This window comes from Rhynchophorus ferrugineus, unplaced genomic scaffold, assembly GCF_030347505.1.
Source record: "Rhynchophorus ferrugineus isolate W39M unplaced genomic scaffold, kcgeb_rfMv2 rfM3, whole genome shotgun sequence".
Classification (NCBI taxonomy): Eukaryota; Metazoa; Arthropoda; class Insecta; order Coleoptera; family Curculionidae; genus Rhynchophorus; species Rhynchophorus ferrugineus.
Genome location: NW_027472582.1, coordinates 71,526,398 through 71,548,123, shown reverse-complemented (window position 1 = coordinate 71,548,123; position 21,726 = coordinate 71,526,398). Strand labels below are relative to the sequence as shown.

General features: G+C 31.4%; 1 protein-coding gene and 1 non-coding gene across 2 annotated transcripts; one reads left to right on the top strand and one right to left on the bottom strand.

The window, feature by feature from the left end:
• Window positions 1–342: 342 nt before the first annotated feature.
• Window positions 343–14,818, bottom strand: Spn28Dc (Serpin 28Dc). The gene is made up of 8 exons (XM_076399550.1): window positions 14,579–14,818; window positions 5,842–5,979; window positions 4,670–4,838; window positions 3,326–3,546; window positions 3,024–3,268; window positions 918–1,250; window positions 650–854; window positions 343–594 (listed from the first exon to the last, which is right to left on the bottom strand). Exons 2-8 carry the CDS (start codon window positions 5,977–5,979, stop codon window positions 403–405), a joined length of 1,503 nt encoding a protein of 500 aa, XP_076255665.1. The 5' UTR covers window positions 14,579–14,818; the 3' UTR covers window positions 343–402.
• Window positions 14,819–18,045: 3,227 nt separating this feature from the next.
• TRNAG-UCC (transfer RNA glycine (anticodon UCC)) lies at window positions 18,046–18,117 on the top strand. The gene has a single exon. It is a non-coding gene; the product is annotated as a tRNA-Gly (tRNA).
• The last annotated feature ends 3,609 nt before the right edge of the window (window positions 18,118–21,726 follow it).

The following is a 21,726-nucleotide window of genomic DNA, read 5'->3' as shown; positions in this document are numbered from 1 at the left end:
ATCAGTGATGATTTCTAAAGTTGGTCACTCGGCACTCGGTAGGCTTAATGCTGAGGACCGTGGTTCGGGACTTTGAGAACCTCGATAATGAAGTTCTTACTATGACTAGCATAGTTTAGTTTGAGAAACATCAGAATATCTCAAACATTTTTATTGGCCAGTAAAATCGTCAGACTTCCACATAAGTGAACCTTTATGGGAGTTTTGAAACAGTGAATGAAAAGTAGATTTCCATATTGAACACCATTGAAGCAATCGATGATTGATTTGATTGGTTGTGATGAATGATCGACAACACTGGAACACTGTTCCCATATAGTTCCCAAAGAAAACCCAAACAACTATTATCAATTATTTTACTAATACAATAAAAATTACAACAAATAATATACACGACTACAGTCAATTGAACTTCCTAAAACTCGGAGTCGGTACCGTAACGGATCCCCAGAACAGTATAGTCTTCGTCTCCTCGTGTCTGATGAAGAAAAAGAACGGAACATCCACCCGGAACGTCACCTTGCCGGATTTCGTAAGAAAAACTGACGTGGCTGCGGCAGCTTCAGTCCCTTTCTCGTTTATATCGACGTACACCTAAAAATATATTTCATTTCGGAATATTCTCCATCTCGATCCGGTGAAGTGTTACCTTATGTATGACTTGGTCCGCATATAAGCCCGGGTTAAGATAACTGTTATCTCTCGATTGTTGGTTGATTAATTGTCTGATGGTATCGATACTGTTTACGTCATAATTCTTGATGTTCTTGGTGAAGTTGGTGACAGCGTTACCATATGTCGGTTTTATATCTCCCAAAAGAGCCAAATTTGATTCACGAGGATTGAACAAAGACCTAGAACAAACAAAATCAATGAAGTGTGCTCTAATACTCCTCAGAATTTCTTATTTAACTTACTTGATCCCCATTTGTTTTAGAGTGTCCTCCAAATCTATCGTACTCTCTATTATCATTTTGGGAAATACGGTGATTACTTCAGTCAGAACCGTATGGCTAACCAACTGTTCCAAATCGTCTATGGTGAGCGTCGATAGGATCCTTTCCAGATTATCTTTGCTGGAATTAACAGGCATTACAACGTACATAGTACTTCGGTTGCCTTTGTACGGGAATCCCAGGATTTCACATCCTAATCTCCTGTCGCGGAAATATGGGAATAATCCTCCGTTTGCCATCATATCTACCTCAATATCGGTAGGAGATTTTCTGCCATCAGGGTAGAATGGTCTCCTGAAATGATTAACATATTATTTTATCACCAAAACCATTTCAGTCATTTGGTGTACAAAATATTCAAAAGATATTTTGAAAAAAAGGTAACATATTAAGTCTACATAAATAATACGTTAACTAAAAAAGGATGTACAACCGTATGTATTGAGATAATACGTCGAAATACTGATCTCTGAATGAGTAATTCTAATCATAAAACAGTAAAATAAGATCTGTCCCATTGGTGGTTAAGTAGAAATGATAATTATACCATGGACGTCAAGTAGGGGCCGCCAAACAATGAGCTTTGGGCCATTTCTATTTTTAGAAACTTTTTCAAACTACATACATATTATAAATTTTATACTCATTCAATTTTTGTCGTATTGACTTGAAATTTTGACTATATACTCTAAGATTATATGTAGAAGTTTTTGTAATTGGTTCTTAAGATATGCAATTAGAATAAACATTTTAAGGTAAGGTTTTTTGCTTAAAAATTATAAAAAGAAATTCAAACTGCTGTCAGTTTTAGAATTTTCAAAAATAATTGAAAACTGACTTCTACAGAAAAACTAATTCAAAAAATTTTGAAAGCTCGAAATTTGATTTAAGCACAATGATTAATTTGAGAGAACAAAATATTTAAAAAATCTATTTTCGGGAGGTCCAGAGTATAACCCCTTAAGGATATATTTTTGATCGACATTATTGTATTATATTCGAAATAATGCCTTCGTAATTCTAGAAATAATTATTACAATTTTGTATTTATTAATCTAAATATTTCCAATGTATTATCGATTATTAGTTGATGAACAAATATACTTTTTCAAGAATGTCCGTGACTGTCAAATATTTTTTCAGAATTGTAGAATTTTAAGTATTAACAGATCAATTGAAAAGTCCCCGGTCTGACACATAGATAGCGCTAATAGAATAAAATCCATATGTTTTTAATTAGCCCTAACCCTCAAAAGATTCGTGTATAAATATGACAGCTGTCGGATCATTAGTTTATGAATTATAGCATTTTGAGTGAAGCAACTTTTGTTATTGTGCGAAAAATTGATAAAAAGGAATTTCGCGTGTATAAAATATTGCTTTTTGAAGGGAAAAAGTACAATTGAAGCAAAAACTTGGCTTGATGTCGAGTTTCCGAACACTGCCCCAGGAAAATCAACGATCAAGGATTGGCATGCTAAGTTTAGACGTGGTAAAATGAGTACCGAAGATGGTGAAGGCAGTGGACACCCAAAAGAAGTTGTTACCGACGAAAACATTTAAAAAATCCACAAAATGATTTTGAATGGCCGTAAATTGAATTGAATGAAATAGCAGACACTCTAAAGATATCAATCATAATATTCACGAATATTTGGGTATGAGAAAGGTCTGTACAAAGAGGGTGCCGCGCGAGCTCTCTTTTTATCAAAAACAACGACGAGTTGATGATTCGGAGCAGTGTGTGAAGATGATCAAGCGTAATAAACCCGAGTTCTTGCGTCGATATGTGACAATGGATGAAACATGTCTCCATCATTTCACTCGGAAGTCGAATCAAGAAGTGATCAGCGAAACTGAGGTCTATTTTGAAGCAAAGGACAAATTGTACTACAAAAATGGCATCGAAAAGTTGGAGGGTCGCTATAATCAGTGTATCACCCTTAAAGGGAATTATGTTGAATAAAAAAACTAATTTTGCCAAAAATAATGTGTTTTACTATGGTAGGCCAGGGACTTTTCAATTGACCTGTTAAATTAAGATAGTCAAGAAGGTTCGCTTTTTACCTTTTGGTGGAATGTTCAAAGAATGGTCGCTCCCATTCAGCCATAAAATACAAGGCACTGGACAGGATCACTGTGGTTTCTCTCGGAGGATCGGCGGCCAACAGTTGCCTAATTTTTCCGCGAGTGCTCCTCGCTACCCACTCGTTAATAACATTACCCGCATTTGTAGGATCATTTTGAAAGTCCACGTTCACCACACTGGCTTCGTACAATGCATTCGCCACGTTCTTGTACAATTCCCTGATCTAAAAAAAACCGAATTAAAAACAACGTTATTATATAGATAGATGACAGTAATTTACCGGATAGGTATCCTGGACGAATAGAGCATTGGCGACTCGAACGTCATGACCCAACTGGAAACCAGCCGTCGCTACCAATTTATCCAAGAGGTCGGAGAACCTCTCGTGGAAAAACTGCGACCTATAATCGATATCACTGATACCAGCTTGTAGACCCAACACCCTCGATATTTCATTGAACGTCTCGCCATTTGATCCTAACAGAACCAGAGCCAGTGCAGCTGAAAATTAAAAAAAAACACTGAAACCGACTGAATGTTTTTTTCAATAATCATACAATTTCGCTGGATTATTTTGATTTAATTGTGCTGTTGAACTAAAGAAATGTTGAATAAAAAGGCAAGAATGTTATATTAGACTAATTAGCCAAAATCATTGATTTATCAAGAAAAAAACACAGGTTGACATTGGATGGGCAATCATTCCGCAGTTATTTTAAGTATTTCTTGGTGTAGTTCGGGCAAAAATATCGCAGTTGAAGCTGTAAGGTCAGACAAGGTGGATTAAACATGTTCACAGACCTCTAGCCATATACTATTCCAATTAGAAAACATCCATGCCTTGAAAAACACCTCTAGACCGTGGATTCTTGGCAAGAGCGTTGTAGGTCAGGGTATAATGCTACCAAAAGTGAACTGAAATTGCTGTGAGCTAACATAGTATTTGAACAGAATATTGCACAACAGGTTGTATGACCACTTAAAATGGATTGTAGTAGCAATGCCTCTCATACTATTGGAGTCACCAAAAGTTGGGATACCATTCCATACAGAATATATCATGGAAGTTTTTATAAAAACAATGTTTTTCAGATACAAATACTTCTACTACTTGTATAATCGTTCGAGTACATCGCTTTGGTCTTTCCTTTAGGAGAACAATATTATATAGTTCGATTGATACAGTGCCAAATATTAGAAAACAGTGAGTTTGCATATATCAAAATGGGAGATGTGATGAGTGAGATGTCTAGATCTAAATGTCTAACAATAGAATAAGATTGAGTCATAAAATAAAATAGTTTTAATACTTTTGATAACTTGTAAAAGCTGTAACTTGCAAAATAATTTCTTAAGATCGATTAAAATTAAAAACTTTGTTTATAAAACTGGTTTAGAAAGAAACCTGAAATGTTTTACCATTTAAATAATAACAAATACAACATTCATATTAAATTGAGTCATAAATATTAATTTATAAGTCTTATTAACCTATTTTTACAATGACATATCAACAATCGTATTTTTTTAAGCACAATCAACGAAGGACAGGTCAATTTTTTATCTTTGTTTGTACGATAACTCTCGCCTCAGTGTCGTCTTACAGATGAAACGTGATACATACCGGTTATGCTGATTGGAGAAAACACTAAATTTTCATTGCTTCTCGACCTAGGCGGCATCAGTCTATTTATTGATAAAGTTACATTAGCTATGGCTACTGATATAAGTTGGTTCACAAAGGACTGGTACTGTAACGGCGCCGAATTATACTGTGGAACAATTGCAGGAGCCTGTAGGAAACATACATTAATTAAATAATCTAAGTTTAGTTTGAAGCTATTTAAGTTTTATATCAAAAATTAAGGACGCAATTATCTGAAGCTCTGAAGATATTTAATAGTTTTTGGTTCCTAAATTGTACTCCCTTTTGTTACATTAATAGAATCTTAACTACCTTCTGTGTCAAGATAAGAGCAAAAAGTAGATTCACCATTTTTTTCCATAAGTGGAGATATTTAGCACAAAAACTCGAATTAAATGTTATTTCTTTGACTATGTTCCAAATGGTAAATATAATGGTGCTCCATGGAGAGCAAACATTTTGATTGATATAAATTGTTTAAACAAGCAAAAACAGTGGACGATGAGTCTTCTGACCACTATCAAACCAAACCAAGCATATCTAAAGTTCGATATTAAATGAACATAATGGAACATTCCTGACATCACCAAAAAAAAGTTCATTTCCATCGGTTTTTTACGAGAACTTCTCATTTTCTCTCATATTGTAACAAAAGCTCTCGATTTAACTTTGCTGAACTTCTAACATGAATGAACTGAGCAGATTAAAAAGTAATTTGAAATTATACATAATATTTAGCGAAAAACCATCTTGCCAACTTTACGAATATAACGTTCGAATGATTTTAACCTAATCAGACATATTTAATATCAGAATTTTGATGTTGGATCCTTTAATGTATCTCAAGAAGAGGGTAGAATACAGGCATCAAAACTAAGAAGCTATTGGATCTCCATGAAGAATTATAAATTTTTTCAAGGGGTACTGGTGATGCTAAACTCAAATCTCATATCCAAGCGTCCTTAATTTATTCATTAATATTTTTACTTTAATGAGTTTTTCGGTATAGTATCATTACTAGATAATTTATTGCAATGGCTTGTAGCTAATAACAAAAACACTATGTGCTTTAAGACAACCCAATTATATTGCTTCAAATTAATTCAGAACCTTGATAAAAAATTATGTTTTAAACTCAACAATGGCCTTACCGGCATTAGTGGTAAGTTTTCATTTTGAACTGCTTTACTCTCTGAAGGAAAATATAGAGCACCGCTATCAGCCTGGCCATGTATACTTCTCAGGCCAGCCAACAAGAATATTGAAATCAAACCTAGGTGATATGTCATCTGAAAAAGAAAAGACAAAAAATAATTTTTTTTAAATAGTTTTTTCATTATTAGATTATTAAAATGATTCCTAACTATGGATAAGTATTATTTATTAACGATCATTAATAAATAATGAAATAATTAAGTACTGACATGAAATAAAATTTAAAAGTAATAGTAAGTAATTTGTATAATGGTTGACAAAACAGCTTCAAACAAAATTAAGTCAAATAGAATAACCAAGTTAATTAAAACTAGCCTGAAGAACTTGTCATTCGTGTTTACCAACATTTCTGGTTTTCCACAGTCTGAAAAAAGATAAACTGCAGCCTCATCTTGCTAGACGCTGTAACGTATTTCTTTTTCTGTTGTTTCACTTTTTTTTCTATTTTAAACAAAACAAAATATCAAACAAAAGATTGACTTCATTTTATTTTTTTAATATATTTTTTTATAACATCTTTATTAGATACGCTTGGTACAATCTTAATTTACAATTAATTTATTACTACTTTTCCTATGTACTTGGATTAATTAATAAGCACGACGAGTGCGAGAAAATACATCAGTATGTATTCCTCAATTATAAAATTGTAATTATTTATTAATTATTAACTTATAGCTATAGTTTACACTAATAATACACACTAAATGTTCACACAAGTTCGTATGTTTTTGTTCGTTTCAATCTCCTGACATCCTGCGCGCTGACCAGCAGTGGTATTGCTTCCACGTTAGTATGATTTAGTAATCTTCTTTCGTGTTTCAAGGCAAAATCCTGCACAACTTCGCAAATCCATTTGATTTCCAGGTCATCGTGCAGTTCTTCATTGGTTACATAGCGATAGGCATTGGTAATCAATAGAAGAACCTTGTTTTGACAGCGCTGTATGACTAACTGATTTGAATTTTTAATGCAACCCCATATTTGCGCCCCATAGGTCCAAATTGGCTTTATAATTGTATTATAGATCAACCTCTTTAATTTTAGATCAAGTTGAGAGTATCCTCCGACTAACCAGTATAGTTGTTTTATTTTGGTTCTAATGTGTTTTGCTTTTTGTCGAACGTGATGCTTTTTTAATATATAAAACTAATTTATGTATTTTTGTTGTTATTAAATATAAAAAACTTGAACAGAACTAATAATTAAAAGTTATACAATGTCACTTATAAATAATCTAATAACTAGTTTGATAGCTAATTTGATTAATAAATTAAAATTATTTAATTGGAAAATCTAAAAAAAGTAATCTTACGAAACAAATGTCAGCAATTTATTTTAATTTTGCCACAAATCAAAGCTCGGGTACCGAAAAAAATGGCCTCATATATTCGCTGGTAGACCTCGTAAAGACGGTGACTTCGCAAAATAATGTATTCAACACCCATTCATTTGCATACAAATATATTGTAAACCACAAGGATCCCCTTTTAAAAAAAGGTATCGCTGTAGGAAACTGAATTATCCGTCTCCATTACGAATGAACATTTCATATTCAACATGTTATGCACATTTATATACCCATCATTTCCAACCTTATTAATTACATCAGCAGATATGCAACCAGTAGTGTTTCTCAATTCTTTTTTCTCAAGTAAGAAATTAACTGGTAACAGGTCAATTGAAAAGTTCCCGGTCTACCATAGTAAAACACATTTTTTTGACTCTTCATTTGACGAAAATGTTTTCCCGGCAAGCATTCTTTTGAGATCTGAGAACAGTAAATAGTCGCTGGGGACTAGATCTGGAGAACACGGTGAATGAGGAAGCAACTCGAAGCCCAATTCATGGATTTTTGCTATCGCTTTCACTGACTTGTGGCACGGTGCATTGTCTTGGTAAAGCAGCACTTTCTTTTTCATCAAATGAGGCCGTTTTTTGGGCGATTTCGTCTTTCCAACGGTTCAATAACGCTATGTGATAGTCGCTGGTGATGGTCCTTCCTTTTTCAAAGTAGAAAATGGAAATTATACCATGCGCATCCCAAATACAGACACTAAAAACTTGCCAGCCGACTGTTGCGTTTTTCCACGCTTTGGAGCGGGTTCATCGTGTGCAGTCCACTCGGATGACTGTCGACTGGACTTCGGAGTGAAATGATGGAGCCATGTTTCATCCATTGTCACATATCGACGCAAAAACTCGGATTTATTACGCTTGATCATCTTCAAATAGTGCTCCGAATCATCAACTCATCGTTGGTTTTGGTCAGAAGTGAGCTCTCGCGGCACTCACTTTGCTTAGAACTTTCTCATACCCAGATATTCGTGAATAATATAATGTACACGTTCAGTTGATGTCTGTAGAATGTCTGCTATTTCATTAAATTTCGGTTATTCAAAATCATTTTATGGATTTTTGCCATATTCCATTGTCCACTGCGTTCACCGTCTTCGGTGCTGTATCAACTTCAACTGTATTTTTTCCTTTCAAAAAGCAATATTTTATCAACAAGCGAAATTCCTCTTTATCCATTTTTTTCACAGTAACAAAAGTTACTTCACTCAAAATGCTATAATTCACAAACTAATAATCCGACAGTTGCCAAATTTATGCACGCATCTTTTGATGATTAGAGCTAACAAAAAAAATATATATGGATTTAATTCTAGTAGCGCCATCTATGTGTCAGACCGGGGACTTTTCAATTAACCTGTTAAGTAATTTAACAAACTTTATTCAATATAAAATCGGATCAGTTGGTAATAATTAAAATAATATTGCAGATAGATAAATAGGTTTAAGTTGATAGATCAAACAGTTTTGTTTACAGTTAATGCTCAAATGAGTAGTTTTGTGTAGCAACTCGTTATAGATTATGTGAAATTTGTTTCAACATAGTAAAAAGTATATGGTTTTAATAAACACCTATACATTTTGTGTGTGAAACTAAAAAAACATTAATTAAATTAACAATCAATGTTTCTTTGTATTGCTCTGTACTTTGGTTTAAAATACATCTATTTTATTTTATGCACAATTACTTATGCGCTTATATACAATGAATATATTAATTATTAGCGAATATTAAATATTCAATAATTAACTTTAACGAGCGATGCAATTATCTGTTCATAAAACCTTAGTTAAATCCGGGGCAAATAAAATAAAATAGCGTGTAGTTAAATTAAAAATTGATATTTCGAATATTACGTTTAAACGACCACAATAACTTTATTAATTACTGAATATATAAATCGGATAACATCACACAATCGATTAAAGACTTTGTTCTGGTTACTGAAATTATTTACTGATCATCATTAACTACGTCAAACATAATTTAAAATTGCCAATTTAAAATAAAATATAGGAAGTTTTATTACTAACAATTCGATACTAATTTAAACAAACATTTTTAAATGTTTGCGATCGTATAAAGGATAATTGTAACTGCAACCAGAACTAGGTGCTAGACAAAGATTAAACCCAATTAAGTATTTTAAACAAAGTTTTCATTATGAGTAATCGAAAACGAACCACAGAGAAATCGATGAATGGGGAACCATTATCGATTATAGTAGAACTCTTCCTATCTGTTCTATATATTCAAGGGAACACTCACACCAAGAAATAATAAGAACATGGTGAAAAATTAACATAAAAGAGCGTTGAAATAACAACAACTTTAGCCAAGATATAATAAATACAAGATGCTGCATTATAATGAGCCTGATTATTAAAAATATTTTAATGTTATTACATTAAATTACTAGATTTACTAGATAAATATTTAACGATTGTTAATATCCAACACAGTTTTATACAGCTCTATTTAATTGCTCCAAAGAGTGCTTGAATTGTTCTATAAAATCAAAAATTGTCTTATACATTTTTATACAGTCTTGCCTTTAATATCTACCTTTTTTCGTAGGAGATTTTATACTGAATTTTCGAAGATCAGGTCATATCAGATTAGTTTTTAATGAACTTGTAAGAACATCGTGTTGTTGAATGTTCATCGTGTTTTCTTATTTTTTTTTTAGGAAGCTTCAATTATTTTAAAACCCACATACATAAACACAAACATTAATTGGCATATATAAATAATATAAACATTCAATTAAGTATCATATGTTTCAAGTTTCATTTAAGATATAATGACCATTTGCTGCTCTTTAAAAAACATATTTTTTCTAGTTGAATACTTCACAACGAATAAATGGTCATAGTAATAGATTTACAGACACCAGAAATATAATAAATCAAAGAGAACGAGCTTCAGGCTATACACCTGTCTGTTAAACTGCTTTGACGAATGCATAATTCTTCTCTAGTAACATCAGTCTTGTTATTTCATAGCCAAACCTCGTGTACAAAGTTGTTATATACTTAAATAAATCAAGGTAAAACAATATAATGAACGTACAAATTAAAAGAATTAGTCATTATGATAGTTAGATAAAATTTAATTTAACAAACTCCCTAGGTTATATAATAACTTATTAAATGTTTATATGAATATTATAATTATTACTTCTCTTTTCGTTTAATTGTTGGAGATATAAAATTAATGTTAAATTCGTGAAAACCACAATTATTTATTTGTAAATTAATCTTTGGGCAGTTATGTTTTGAAAATACTTTCTAGCATAGGTCTATCTCTATTTTGAGGAAAGACCTTCGGTGTATTAGATTCAACCTTCATTATACAGTTTATTTTTCAAAAAATAATGCTGCATCTTCAGGCAAAAATTTCAAAAACGATTTTGTGAAGTTCGAAGAGCAAGAAACTGATTTTGAATATAAACACCCAGAATTTGTAAAAGTTGCCTTTCCATAATTTCATAGAAAACAGAAATATCTCAACAACTATGACGTGAAACTCTAAAGGCTCTAATATTTCTGTTGAATTAATCCATCCAAGGTGCCTTAAATTATAACTTGATCAATTTCTCACTAATCGATTTGTTACTAAGTAATGTCTTCGTAAGAACCGAACAAAACTACATTGTTATATTTACCCTGAATTTATATACGTAACCCTGACAGAGTTGTAGTTTATATTGTTTAATGCTACACAATAGATTGTAGTTTTTTTCAATATCCTGCGATGACGTGATTGAAAGAGCGGTAAAACCCGAGAAATCGAGAGACCTAAACGTATACAGAACGAAAATTAATCCACATATGACATCCAAACGTTGCGACATTGTGGATGGACCTCTTTCACAGCGATTTGCTAAGCTTCACCCAGTCTGGTTTATCTTCAATGTCGATGACCCACCAAGTATTCAAAAACTGAACAAAAGTAACAAGACGCCAAAACAAACTCGATATATCGATATTGTGTTCTTTTAATTGTGTTTTAATAGGGAAGTTATTTACGAAACTATCAACAAAAGCAAGGCAATTTAAAAGCAATTTAACAATTAATTCTGTGACTAAGAGTAAAGGTGAGTTATTTTAGAATAGAAGGGATAACAAATCAAATTTAGATTTATTGAGTTTAATAAATTGTATATAATCAATAGTAGAATCTGTCATGTATTATCTGACGTAATATTTAACTGAAAAATGTACAAATGAAGAAGAAAAACCGACAGAGGAAGGCAGAAGAAAGCACTAACATGCGAAATGTATACAGTTTGTATTTTTAATAATATTGCTAATAAAAAACAGATAATACGTGAACATTTTAGATTGAGCTGTGAAAGGTGATGGAAAATTAATCTATTTTGATAACACCATATAAAAAAACATCCAAACACACACAATAATACCCATGAACGTAAATATTACAAATGAATGAATGGACGTTTATTGCGTCTACAAAAAATAAAATTCAGACCACAAAACATGACAGATTTTGCGGTTGGTATTCTGGCTTCCTTATCTTTTACATCACAAACCGCTAAACCTAATTACTTAACGCATATGATTATTATTAGCAAAATTAATACATTGAATATCAAAACAAAGCTTTCTTAAGATAATATTAATGAAATAATTTCATTCTTACTTTTAACACTATTCCTCTTAAGGTTGATTGATATTACATATAGATTTATTCTTTAGAAACAACTTTTATGTTTCATTTACATCATACGTTACCAACACCTATTACAATAACGATGCTGTTAGAATAATAATGTTTTGTTGTCACTTATCTTCCTGCTCTTTGTAGTCTACCTATTTATTACAGCTGTTTTTCCTCATAAAAAAACCAGTAGATATAACATATTTGTTAAAATAATGTGCATTACGGAAACCTTGAAAAAATGAGGTCGTAATTTATCAGTAATATAAGGTCATAAAAACTCAATAATGTAATTATAATTATTACGGTCCAATAAAATACACATTTTGTTCTGTTTTGTTCTGAATTTTTTTCTTTTAGTTGTGGTACTTAATTATAGAGAAAATTTATTAACAGGGTAAAATCAATTAATGCAAAATCTAATGTCTAGTAGCTAAAAGCAATTAAGGTAAATGTTTATCAACTCTGTAAATTATACACGACGACGAAATTAGGTACCATCTCAATAATATCCAGTATTATTTAGGTTAAATCAGCAAATGTATTAAAATGCAAACAAAAGTGTTGTTAGTCAAGAAATACAATGAACCTTAAATGTTAAGTTATTATCCAGTTGATTGTTCATCAGAGTGATACTTGTTTCTTTACAATATAAAACGATTTTAAAACATTTGTCTGTCATCTGTCAACATTAACAAATTATCATAGAAAAACTGACAACAAAATGATGCTTACAACTCGAAAATATCAAAACTTGAATTCAACAATATATATTTTGTTTATGAAGATGAGTATATTATTTGAATATTTGATTATTAAAATTATAGATGTCTTCATACTTCAACAGAATTGTTAAATTTTGAGTGAAAATAAACATCAACACGAAATTACTCTATAGCCACATCACTGCTGCTTATTTATTTAAAAAGTTAAACAAGAGCTATTACTAACGCTCTAATGTTTATAAGGTATTAGTCTTTTAAAAATAAACTGAGTAAAAAGAATCAAAAGTCAAAGGGAGTCACTGAGACAATTTCTACTTTTATTCATTGATTTTACCTTACATTTTCGGGCAGTGTAAACAAGAGCTATTACTAACACTCTAATGTTTATAATAGTTTATGTAAAATGTTATGTAATGTATGTATGTAATAATTTAATACAATCGTTTATATTTAATGGTATTAGTCTTTTAAAAATAATACATTTAAGCCAATTAAAAGATTAATATCACTATGATGTTACTGAATAATAAGAATCAATGGTCAGAGGGAGTAACTGAGACAATTTCTACTTTTTTTCATTAATATTAACTACGCTATTTACGAGCAGTGTAAACAAGAGCTCTTATTAACTGAGTAAAGACTCAACACTCAACACTCTAATATTTATAATAGTTTCTGTAATATGTTATATAATGTATGTATATAATAATTTAATATAATGGTTTAATATTTAATGGTATTAGTCTTTGAGAAATAATAAATCTAAGCCAATTAAAACATTAATATCACTATGATGTTACTGAATAATAAGAATCAATGGTCAGAGGGAGTAACTGAGACAATTTCTACTTTTATTCATTAATATTAACTACGCTATTTACGAGCAGTGTAAACAAGAGCTCTTATTAACTGAGTAAAGACTCAACACTCAACACTCTAATATTTATAATAGTTTCTGTAATATGTAATATAATGTATGTATATAATAATTTAATATGATGGTTTAATATTTAATGGTATTAGTCTTTGAGAAATAAAAAATCTAAGCCAATTAAAAGATTAATATCACTATGATGTTACTGAATAATAAGAATCAATGGTCAGAGGGAGTTACTGAGACAATTTCTACTTTTATTCATTAATATTAACTACGCTATTTACAAGCAGTGTAAACAAGAGCTCTTATTAACTGAGTGAAGACTCAACACTCAACACTCTAATATTTATAATAGTTTCTGTAATATGTTATGTAATGTATGTATATGATAATTTGATATAATGGTTTAATATTTAATGGTATTAGTCTTTTAGAGATAACAAAGTTAAGCCAATTAAAAGTTTAATAGCACATTGATGTTACTACCTGTTGAAAATTCTGAAAGTCTCATTCACTAACCAATGTTTTGTTCATTAAAATTATAGAGCTCTTCATACTTCAGCAGACTTGTTAAATTTGGAGTGAAAATAGACCTCAAGACGAAATTACTCTCTATAGCAACATGACTGCTGATTATTTATTTAAAAATTAAAATTAATGAAGGAAAAATAAACTGAATAATCATTAATTTTAGCTATAGCATGTAAGTGTGTAAGCAAATAAATTAATACACTAATATTTGATTTGAACTATATTTTATATAAATTTCCTTTAAAGCTGTTGAAAATAATAAATTTAAGCCAATTAACTAAAGCGTCTATGTTTAAACAAAATGTAGTAAACACATATAAATTTTATCAAAGAATCGTGTACTAATATTGGCGTTGGATATCAAATTAGTTGAAAAAATAGCGACCTTCAACATGTTGTATTGTAATATTTCGAATTCTAGAAATAATTATCAAAATTTTGCTGATATTTCGCCGATTTACTACAATTAAATTACAAGTTATTGGTATAACACGACTTACCTTAAAGTCTATTTACAATTCCGATGTAATTTAATCACAGTAATTTGAATGAAATTTAATGGGAAACCGAAACGATATTAACGAATAATCATCGATTGATCCGTCACACCACCACATAACCACACACGCACACACAAGCGACAATACTGAATTTCGTTTTGCACTTTCAATTTAAATGGAACGAAAACAGCCGGCACCATTGTGGGTAATATCATCTCGTCGACGTCCGAGAGCCCGATGACCTTAGCATAGAATTCCCCACCAGAAGAATTATTTTATTTCCAAATAGATGATTCGTTGCAACACTTCACACTATCACTGTTTACGTTATCCGCGTATTGTAGTTCACTCATTTCCGATAAATTCGAATAATCACGTCATGAAAAAATTCAAATAAAGCTGCTGACCGAAGTTAATTTTTTTGGGTTTCCGGCTGTGACGGTAAATCTGCTCCTAGGAAGGTAATACCATTTTATCATCATGTAGTCGAAGCTTCGCTTTGATTTTGAGGAAATGGATGGTTTCTTGTACATCTGCCTGAACTGAAAATTTATGTAACAGGTCAATTGAAAAGTCCTACCATTGTAAAACACATTTTTTTGGAAAAATTAGTTTTTTTTATTCAACATAATTCCCCTCAAGGGTGATACACTGATTATAGCGACCATCCAACTTTTCGATACCATTTTTGTAATACGATTTGTCCTTTGCTTCAAAATAGGCCTCAGTTTCGGCGATCACCTCTTTATTCGACGAAAATTTCTTCCCAGCGAGCATTCTTTTGAGATCTGAGAACAGGAACTAGTCGCTGGGGGCTAGATCTGGAGAATACGGTGGATGAGGAAGCAATGGTGACACGGTGCATTGCCTTGGTGAAGCAGCACATTCTTTTTCTTCAAATGCCGCCGTTTTTCGGTGATTTCGTCCTTCAAACGGTCCAATAACACTATGTAATAGTCGCTGTTGATGGTCCTTTTGTTTTCAAGGTAGTAAATGAAAATTATTCGCTGCGCATCCCAAAATACAGATGCCATAATCTTGCCAGCCGATTGTTGCGGTTCCCCACGCTTTGGAGCGAGTTCATCATGTGTAGTCCACTCGGATGACTGTCGATTGGACTTCGGAGTGAAATGATGGAGACATGTTTCATCCATTGTCACATATCGACGTAGAAACTAGGGTTTATTACGCTTGATCATCTTCAAACACTGCTCCGAATCATCAACTCGTCGTCGTTTTTGGTAAAAAGCGAGCTCGCGCGGCGCCCACAGAGCTTTCTCATATCCAAATAATTGTGAATGATATGATATACACGTTCAGTTGATATCTTTAGAGTGTCTGCTATTTTAGTCAGTTTCAATATACGATCATTCAAAGTCATTTTGTGGATTTTTAAAATGTTTTCGTCGGTAACAACCTCCTTTGTCCACGTCTAAACTTAGCATACCAATCTTTGGTGGTTGATTTTCCTGGGACAGTGTCCGGAAAGTCGGCATCAAGCCAAGTTTTTGCTTCAACTGTATTTTCCGTTCAAAAAACAATATTTTATGAACACGCGAAATTCCTTTTTATCTATTTTTTTGTAATAACAAAAGTTGGTTCACTCAAAATGCTCAAAATCTTTTGAGGGTTAGGGCTAACTAAAAACCATATGAATTTAATTCTGATACATAGCGCCATCTATGTGTCAGGCCGGGTACTTTTCAATTGACCTGTTATCTTGTTATTTTAGATATGTTTATGACTAACAAACAAATAAGCAGTCACAATGAAATTATATTAACACAAACTTTACGAAATACAATACTTTCAATTTATTATAACTGATATAATTTCATGAATTCCTTCGAGATTTCTCAAACTTGCATATGTTTTAATCATTCCAACTGTAATGATAATACTACTAAATCTAAGTAAGATAATACCATTTTATCATTATGAAGTCAACACTTCACTTCATAATGAGCAGCCCATAATACACTACACCTTGCTAATCCCACCGTATGGATGGGTTTCATGATCTAACCTATGATTTTTGGAGCTTGGGACAGTCGTAGTAAATCCGACTTTCGCCAGTCACAACGAGCTACAGAAAACTCTTTTTTCGCCTGGTGAGTAGTGAACCCGCGAAAATTGTCGAAAGAATTCGGAATGGCATCTTCAATCAATTTGTGTAGTTGTCATTTTCTCTCCTTTTGGATCTTTTCCATCGATGTATTCACTGTGAAGCCGTCTGAAAGTTCCTTCAGACATTATATACCTTTTTAAATAAAGTATTGTTCAATTAAAATTCCTTTCGAACCAACAAATTACCCTGTCCAAATAAAATAAGCACCCATTTGGAAACACCCACGAAATTAAATGGATATCTACAGAAAAAAAATTAATTACTTTGAAAAAAATTGAATTTATGTATTTATTTGTTATATCAAGCAAGAAAAAAGTAATCCATTTTTTCTATATATAGTAAAAATCCCAAGGTTTTTTCATGAAATTATCGCTATCAGAAAAACCAACTCTCAGCATCTTGAAAGCGATGATATCGGAAAGATATTAATATCTTCTTTGTAATAAATAGAATATGGACCTATTTTGTTATACCAAAAGTTTGGGAAAGATAAAAAGAAATAATAGTTACATAAAAACATGCAACTTCATTACTAGTTGAGCAATGCATAGATAGCAATTTTAACCTTACTAATGATTATGATTTTCAAGTTACAACTGCTGCTGGTCAATTTATGGTGTTTTTAATTTTTTTTTTAAATTCGAAGCCGTTAAAACAGAAATTCGAGAGTGTACAATCCTGTTTGGCAATCAAAACTATAGATTATCAATCACATCTTTTATTATGAGGCTATTTAATTTCTTTATCAGGCTAATCGAACAAACTATTTAATTATATTTAAGGATGTTGTATTATGATATTTTAATTGTTTGCAGTAGACTCTTCAATTATCAGTTCTTATTAATAAATAATTTGTCTTGTACCACAACTATTTCGCCATAAACTCTAAACAATTATTTCAATTACATTCTATAATAACCATTAAAGGTCTTATATTATTGAATATAGACAGCTGAAGCTCAATGAGACGGAATTAATATCTGGAACTAAGTGGAATGTATAATAAATTAATAAACAAACCAATCATGTTATAGTTTAATATCAATATATGTAAAAGCCGGATCAGACAAACACAAACAATGCATTTCGAACGCTGCATCGTAATTGAACGCTTAAACAAATAGGGAAATACAAGTACTTTACACTGCTATACCGAGAATTTGTATTTAACATAAATTAAATATTCCAATTCAAACGTTAGAACAACAAAATGATAGTAAAGAGGAGCTGCCATTGAGAAAAAGTACATAAGCCTAGTTTTAACATACTATAATACAAAAAAATTTCTGTTAAATATATATTATTCTGTTCATTCATCAATAATAAATTTCATTGTAGTGCGATGGTGGTGTAATGGTTAGCATAGTTGCCTTCCAAGCAGTTGATCCGGGTTCGATTCCCGGCCATCGCAGAGCTTTTTTTTTAATTAATAATAGAACTAAATCGCGCGCGTCGCTTAATGATCGTTGTGCAACAAACAAAAGAATTGTTGTATAGTATTATCAATTATTTTGTTTTAGAAACAAAATAATTGATAATACAATGTTTTTTTGTTTAACTTTATTTTACTTTTTTCTTTTTACACTTTTTTCTAGGCGAATGATATGTTATCAACCGTCCTGAAAAAAAAACTTTTGAAAAAAACGCATCTAAAATTTCGTTTTTAGGTACTGCGTCAGTATATCTTCGAAAAGAATCTAAATTTTTAAAAATCTTCTTAAGAGAGCATATACTTAAACGCTTAGGCTTTGGATAAAAAATCAATTCCCTCGAATGTAGGGTTATTTCTAAACCCAGGGCCTAAAATATAAATTATATTTAATAAACCAATATAAAATAATCTAACAAATTAACTAAATAAAAACAGAGATCAAAGTAAATGATATATCCACTACTTACACAAATCGCACAATAAATAAAGCAAATAAGTGTGCGAGATCTTGATATCGAAGTGGTCGACTTTCAAAAACATAATAAAACGTACCTGCACAACCAATTTTCAGTAATAAAGGTGATTTTAAAAATATACTTTAGATATAACAAGAATTGGTAATTATTACGATAGAGTTTATAAAATATATCGACACTGAAAGTTGAAATAGTGGCAGCTAAATGTACGGGCAATTATCAACCATTCAACGACTCACCATTTGATAAACTCATCTTCGGTGGCACAAAACAGTAAACTAACCTGTATACGAAGAAGATAGTGACTTTGAGCGTCGCTTCTTCAGAAATGAACTCTTATCAAGTTCTAAAGTCCCTCGGACGTGTTGAGATCTTACAACTAGCAAACCAACAACCAAAGAAACATCAACAATGTTGCCATTCGTGGTAATTATTTCTGTTGCTAAGTATTCGTAAGGGTAACTAATTATACAATTAAAAAGAAACGGCAATCCCGCTTAGTTCCTTTAGATTGTCGTTCAAATCTTTAAAAACGAACATAAACGACCCAAAATTAAAAGGTCTAAAGTATCGATGAAATTCTAAGTAGCATAGACATTCTGAACGATTTATAATTTCCTTGAACGGTACAGGTCTTTGTATAAAACTCTCTTTTCTAAACACACATTTCTAGACTAGAAAACCGATTTAAAACAGAACAAGTGACTTCCCAATTTTTCTTTCAGATAATCATATTCCTTAGTACAGCTTCCCCATGCGGCTAAACGACGACAATGACATCATAAAACTCCCTCTCACTTACAACAGTTACCTCATCGCACTTGGCCAGATCACGGTTCCGGTCTGAGTGGAAAAACTGCTGGGATCCACACGATCAATTCTAAACAAGCTAAGTTACTGTTAAAGCCTAAGTCGTTATTTAATACAAACAACTTTTCTAATATATTACGTGGATTTGTCATTGATCGAAATTAGCACGACCTGACCAGTTTAAAAATAAACACAACAAATATTGTTCTTTATTATCGCTGTTATTCAATAGAACAAATAACAATAAAACCACCTTGTCTCAATTAAATGGACATGTGTTTCATTTAAGTTTGTACACAAATACAAAATATCAATAAGTTGTTAACCTTTCAAAATAGAAGCAAATGTATTAGGCTAATAAAAAAAATTATCTTGTTGAAAAAAGTTCTACACCAATTTAAGAGTGGTAAGGATAACTTAGGGGAGTAGTAGAGAAATAATGTATTATTGAACGCCCTCTAATTCTAAATAAGACTCCCCGTAATCCACATAACTGGTTACGTTCTAATTAAATAATAGTATGAAGGCATAAGCATTACTAATAATACATATTTATTGCCAGTGTAATACCTCTATAGATAAAAAGTCGGTATATTTGTGTTCACAAATTAATTAATCAATTCACCTGAAACTTTTACGTACTATTGAATCTTTGAAATCATGAGAACATGCAGCAACCAAAACAAAAAATCAATGCATAGTATAAAATACTAATCTCTAATATAGATATACAAGCAATTGTTCCGGCTACATTATTCTGGAGAAAGATGTCTTCTCTGTTATTATCATTCATTCAGCTACATGATCAATGATGTTCCTAGGCTCACCCATGATCTTTTGTACTGAATGACTTGTTAAGAGACAGTCCAATCATCTAAAAACAACAACCAAACCAATTTGTATGATTTTTTACTAACAAATTCACAGTTAGAATTCATCAACTATCAATTTACCATTCAGCGGCTGGCAAACATTCATTATCTTTTATTCTCAGTAACTTCAAACTGTCATCTGCCACGTTATTTTTTTCTCTTTAACTCTTTTAAAAGCGAAAACTGAAACCTTGCCTGAATTTTTTAACGCCCTGTGCATAATGTTTGCGAATGTTTAATACTAACATATATATACGTTGCAAAAATATTCCATCAAGTTGAACGAAAAAAATTTATTTCTCCTAATAGATGACTTTGAAGTCACATATTTCCTAATTACACTTATTCAATGAAACTATATAGAGCCCTTGAAAGATAATAGTTTATTATCGTTATTAAATCTAGTGTATTTTGAACTATTATTTTTTCAATAAACAATACAAATAATATGTTTTGTTCTAAATATAATCGTTTATGACTTTTTATTTGTATATAGTCATTAGAAACAAGTAGTGATTCATACAAAATATCCACAATGATAAAAAATATGTGGAACGTACTGGCGATGGAACGCAAATTGCATATTAGGACTTACCAGTGAACGGATTTCCCAGTAGAATGATGGCGTATCTCGCAGACAGACGAATCACAATATTTGGTAATTTACGACAGTACATTACAGGACATTACTGTTAATTGTAAAAACAATTATGAAAAGCATAAAATTCCTTGAAATACACACTTTACTATTTAGTTCTGTGAAGCTTCATGGGTGAAATAAAATTTTACGTAAATTTTTAATGTTTACGTTTATACAATCTCTCCGCCCTAATCAAGATCCTGCTTTACTACTGCTGAAATATACAAATATGGATTATGTCATTCTTAACAACTCTGAAAAAGGTTCTATATAAAAACCAAGCAAATATATAGTATTGTCTTTCAGGCGTTCCATGTGCGACTGTATATTTTTTTAATGTATGTTTCTTCGTCAATTATGAACCGATTTCCAAAATTCTTTTTTCATTCGAAAGAGTGCCTTTCCCAGGTCATCCCAATTGGAATCAAATCAGGATCTGATGGGGTAAAGGGGGGAAATCAAGGGAAACGCTCAAATTTCAAAGGCACGTACAAGGTGTTCACATATTTTTTATCTAAAATAATCAGATACTTGTGTATAATGTTAATGCTGAACTGATGTAACGGAAAATCGTTCAGTGAAAAAGCTATTCAGTATAATACTAAATGGAAAACTGTTATTATGTGTATAGAAATGTTAAAACAACCGAATTCAACAACTAGGTTAAGTTTTTTACATTGACTCTTCGCATTTTCACCAATACATATCGCTGATCAAATTACATGCAAGCACTTAATATTAAAAAAATTTTGAGTATCATATATTATATCTAGTACATAAATTGTCTTTA

What these genes read in the sequence shown, in the direction of transcription:
- Spn28Dc (XM_076399550.1), bottom strand. Translation starts at nt 5,979, where the DNA reads ATGACATATCACCTAGGTTTGATTTCAATATTCTTGTTGGCTGGCCTG. An exon ending in AAAACTTACCACTAATGCCG is followed by an intron (nt 4,839 to 5,841) that starts GTAAGGCCATTG and finishes TGTTTCCTACAG; the next exon opens with GCTCCTGCAATTGTTCCACA. An exon ending in TCGTCCAGGATACCTATCCG is followed by an intron (nt 3,269 to 3,325) that starts GTAAATTACTGT and finishes GGTTTTTTTTAG; the next exon opens with ATCAGGGAATTGTACAAGAA.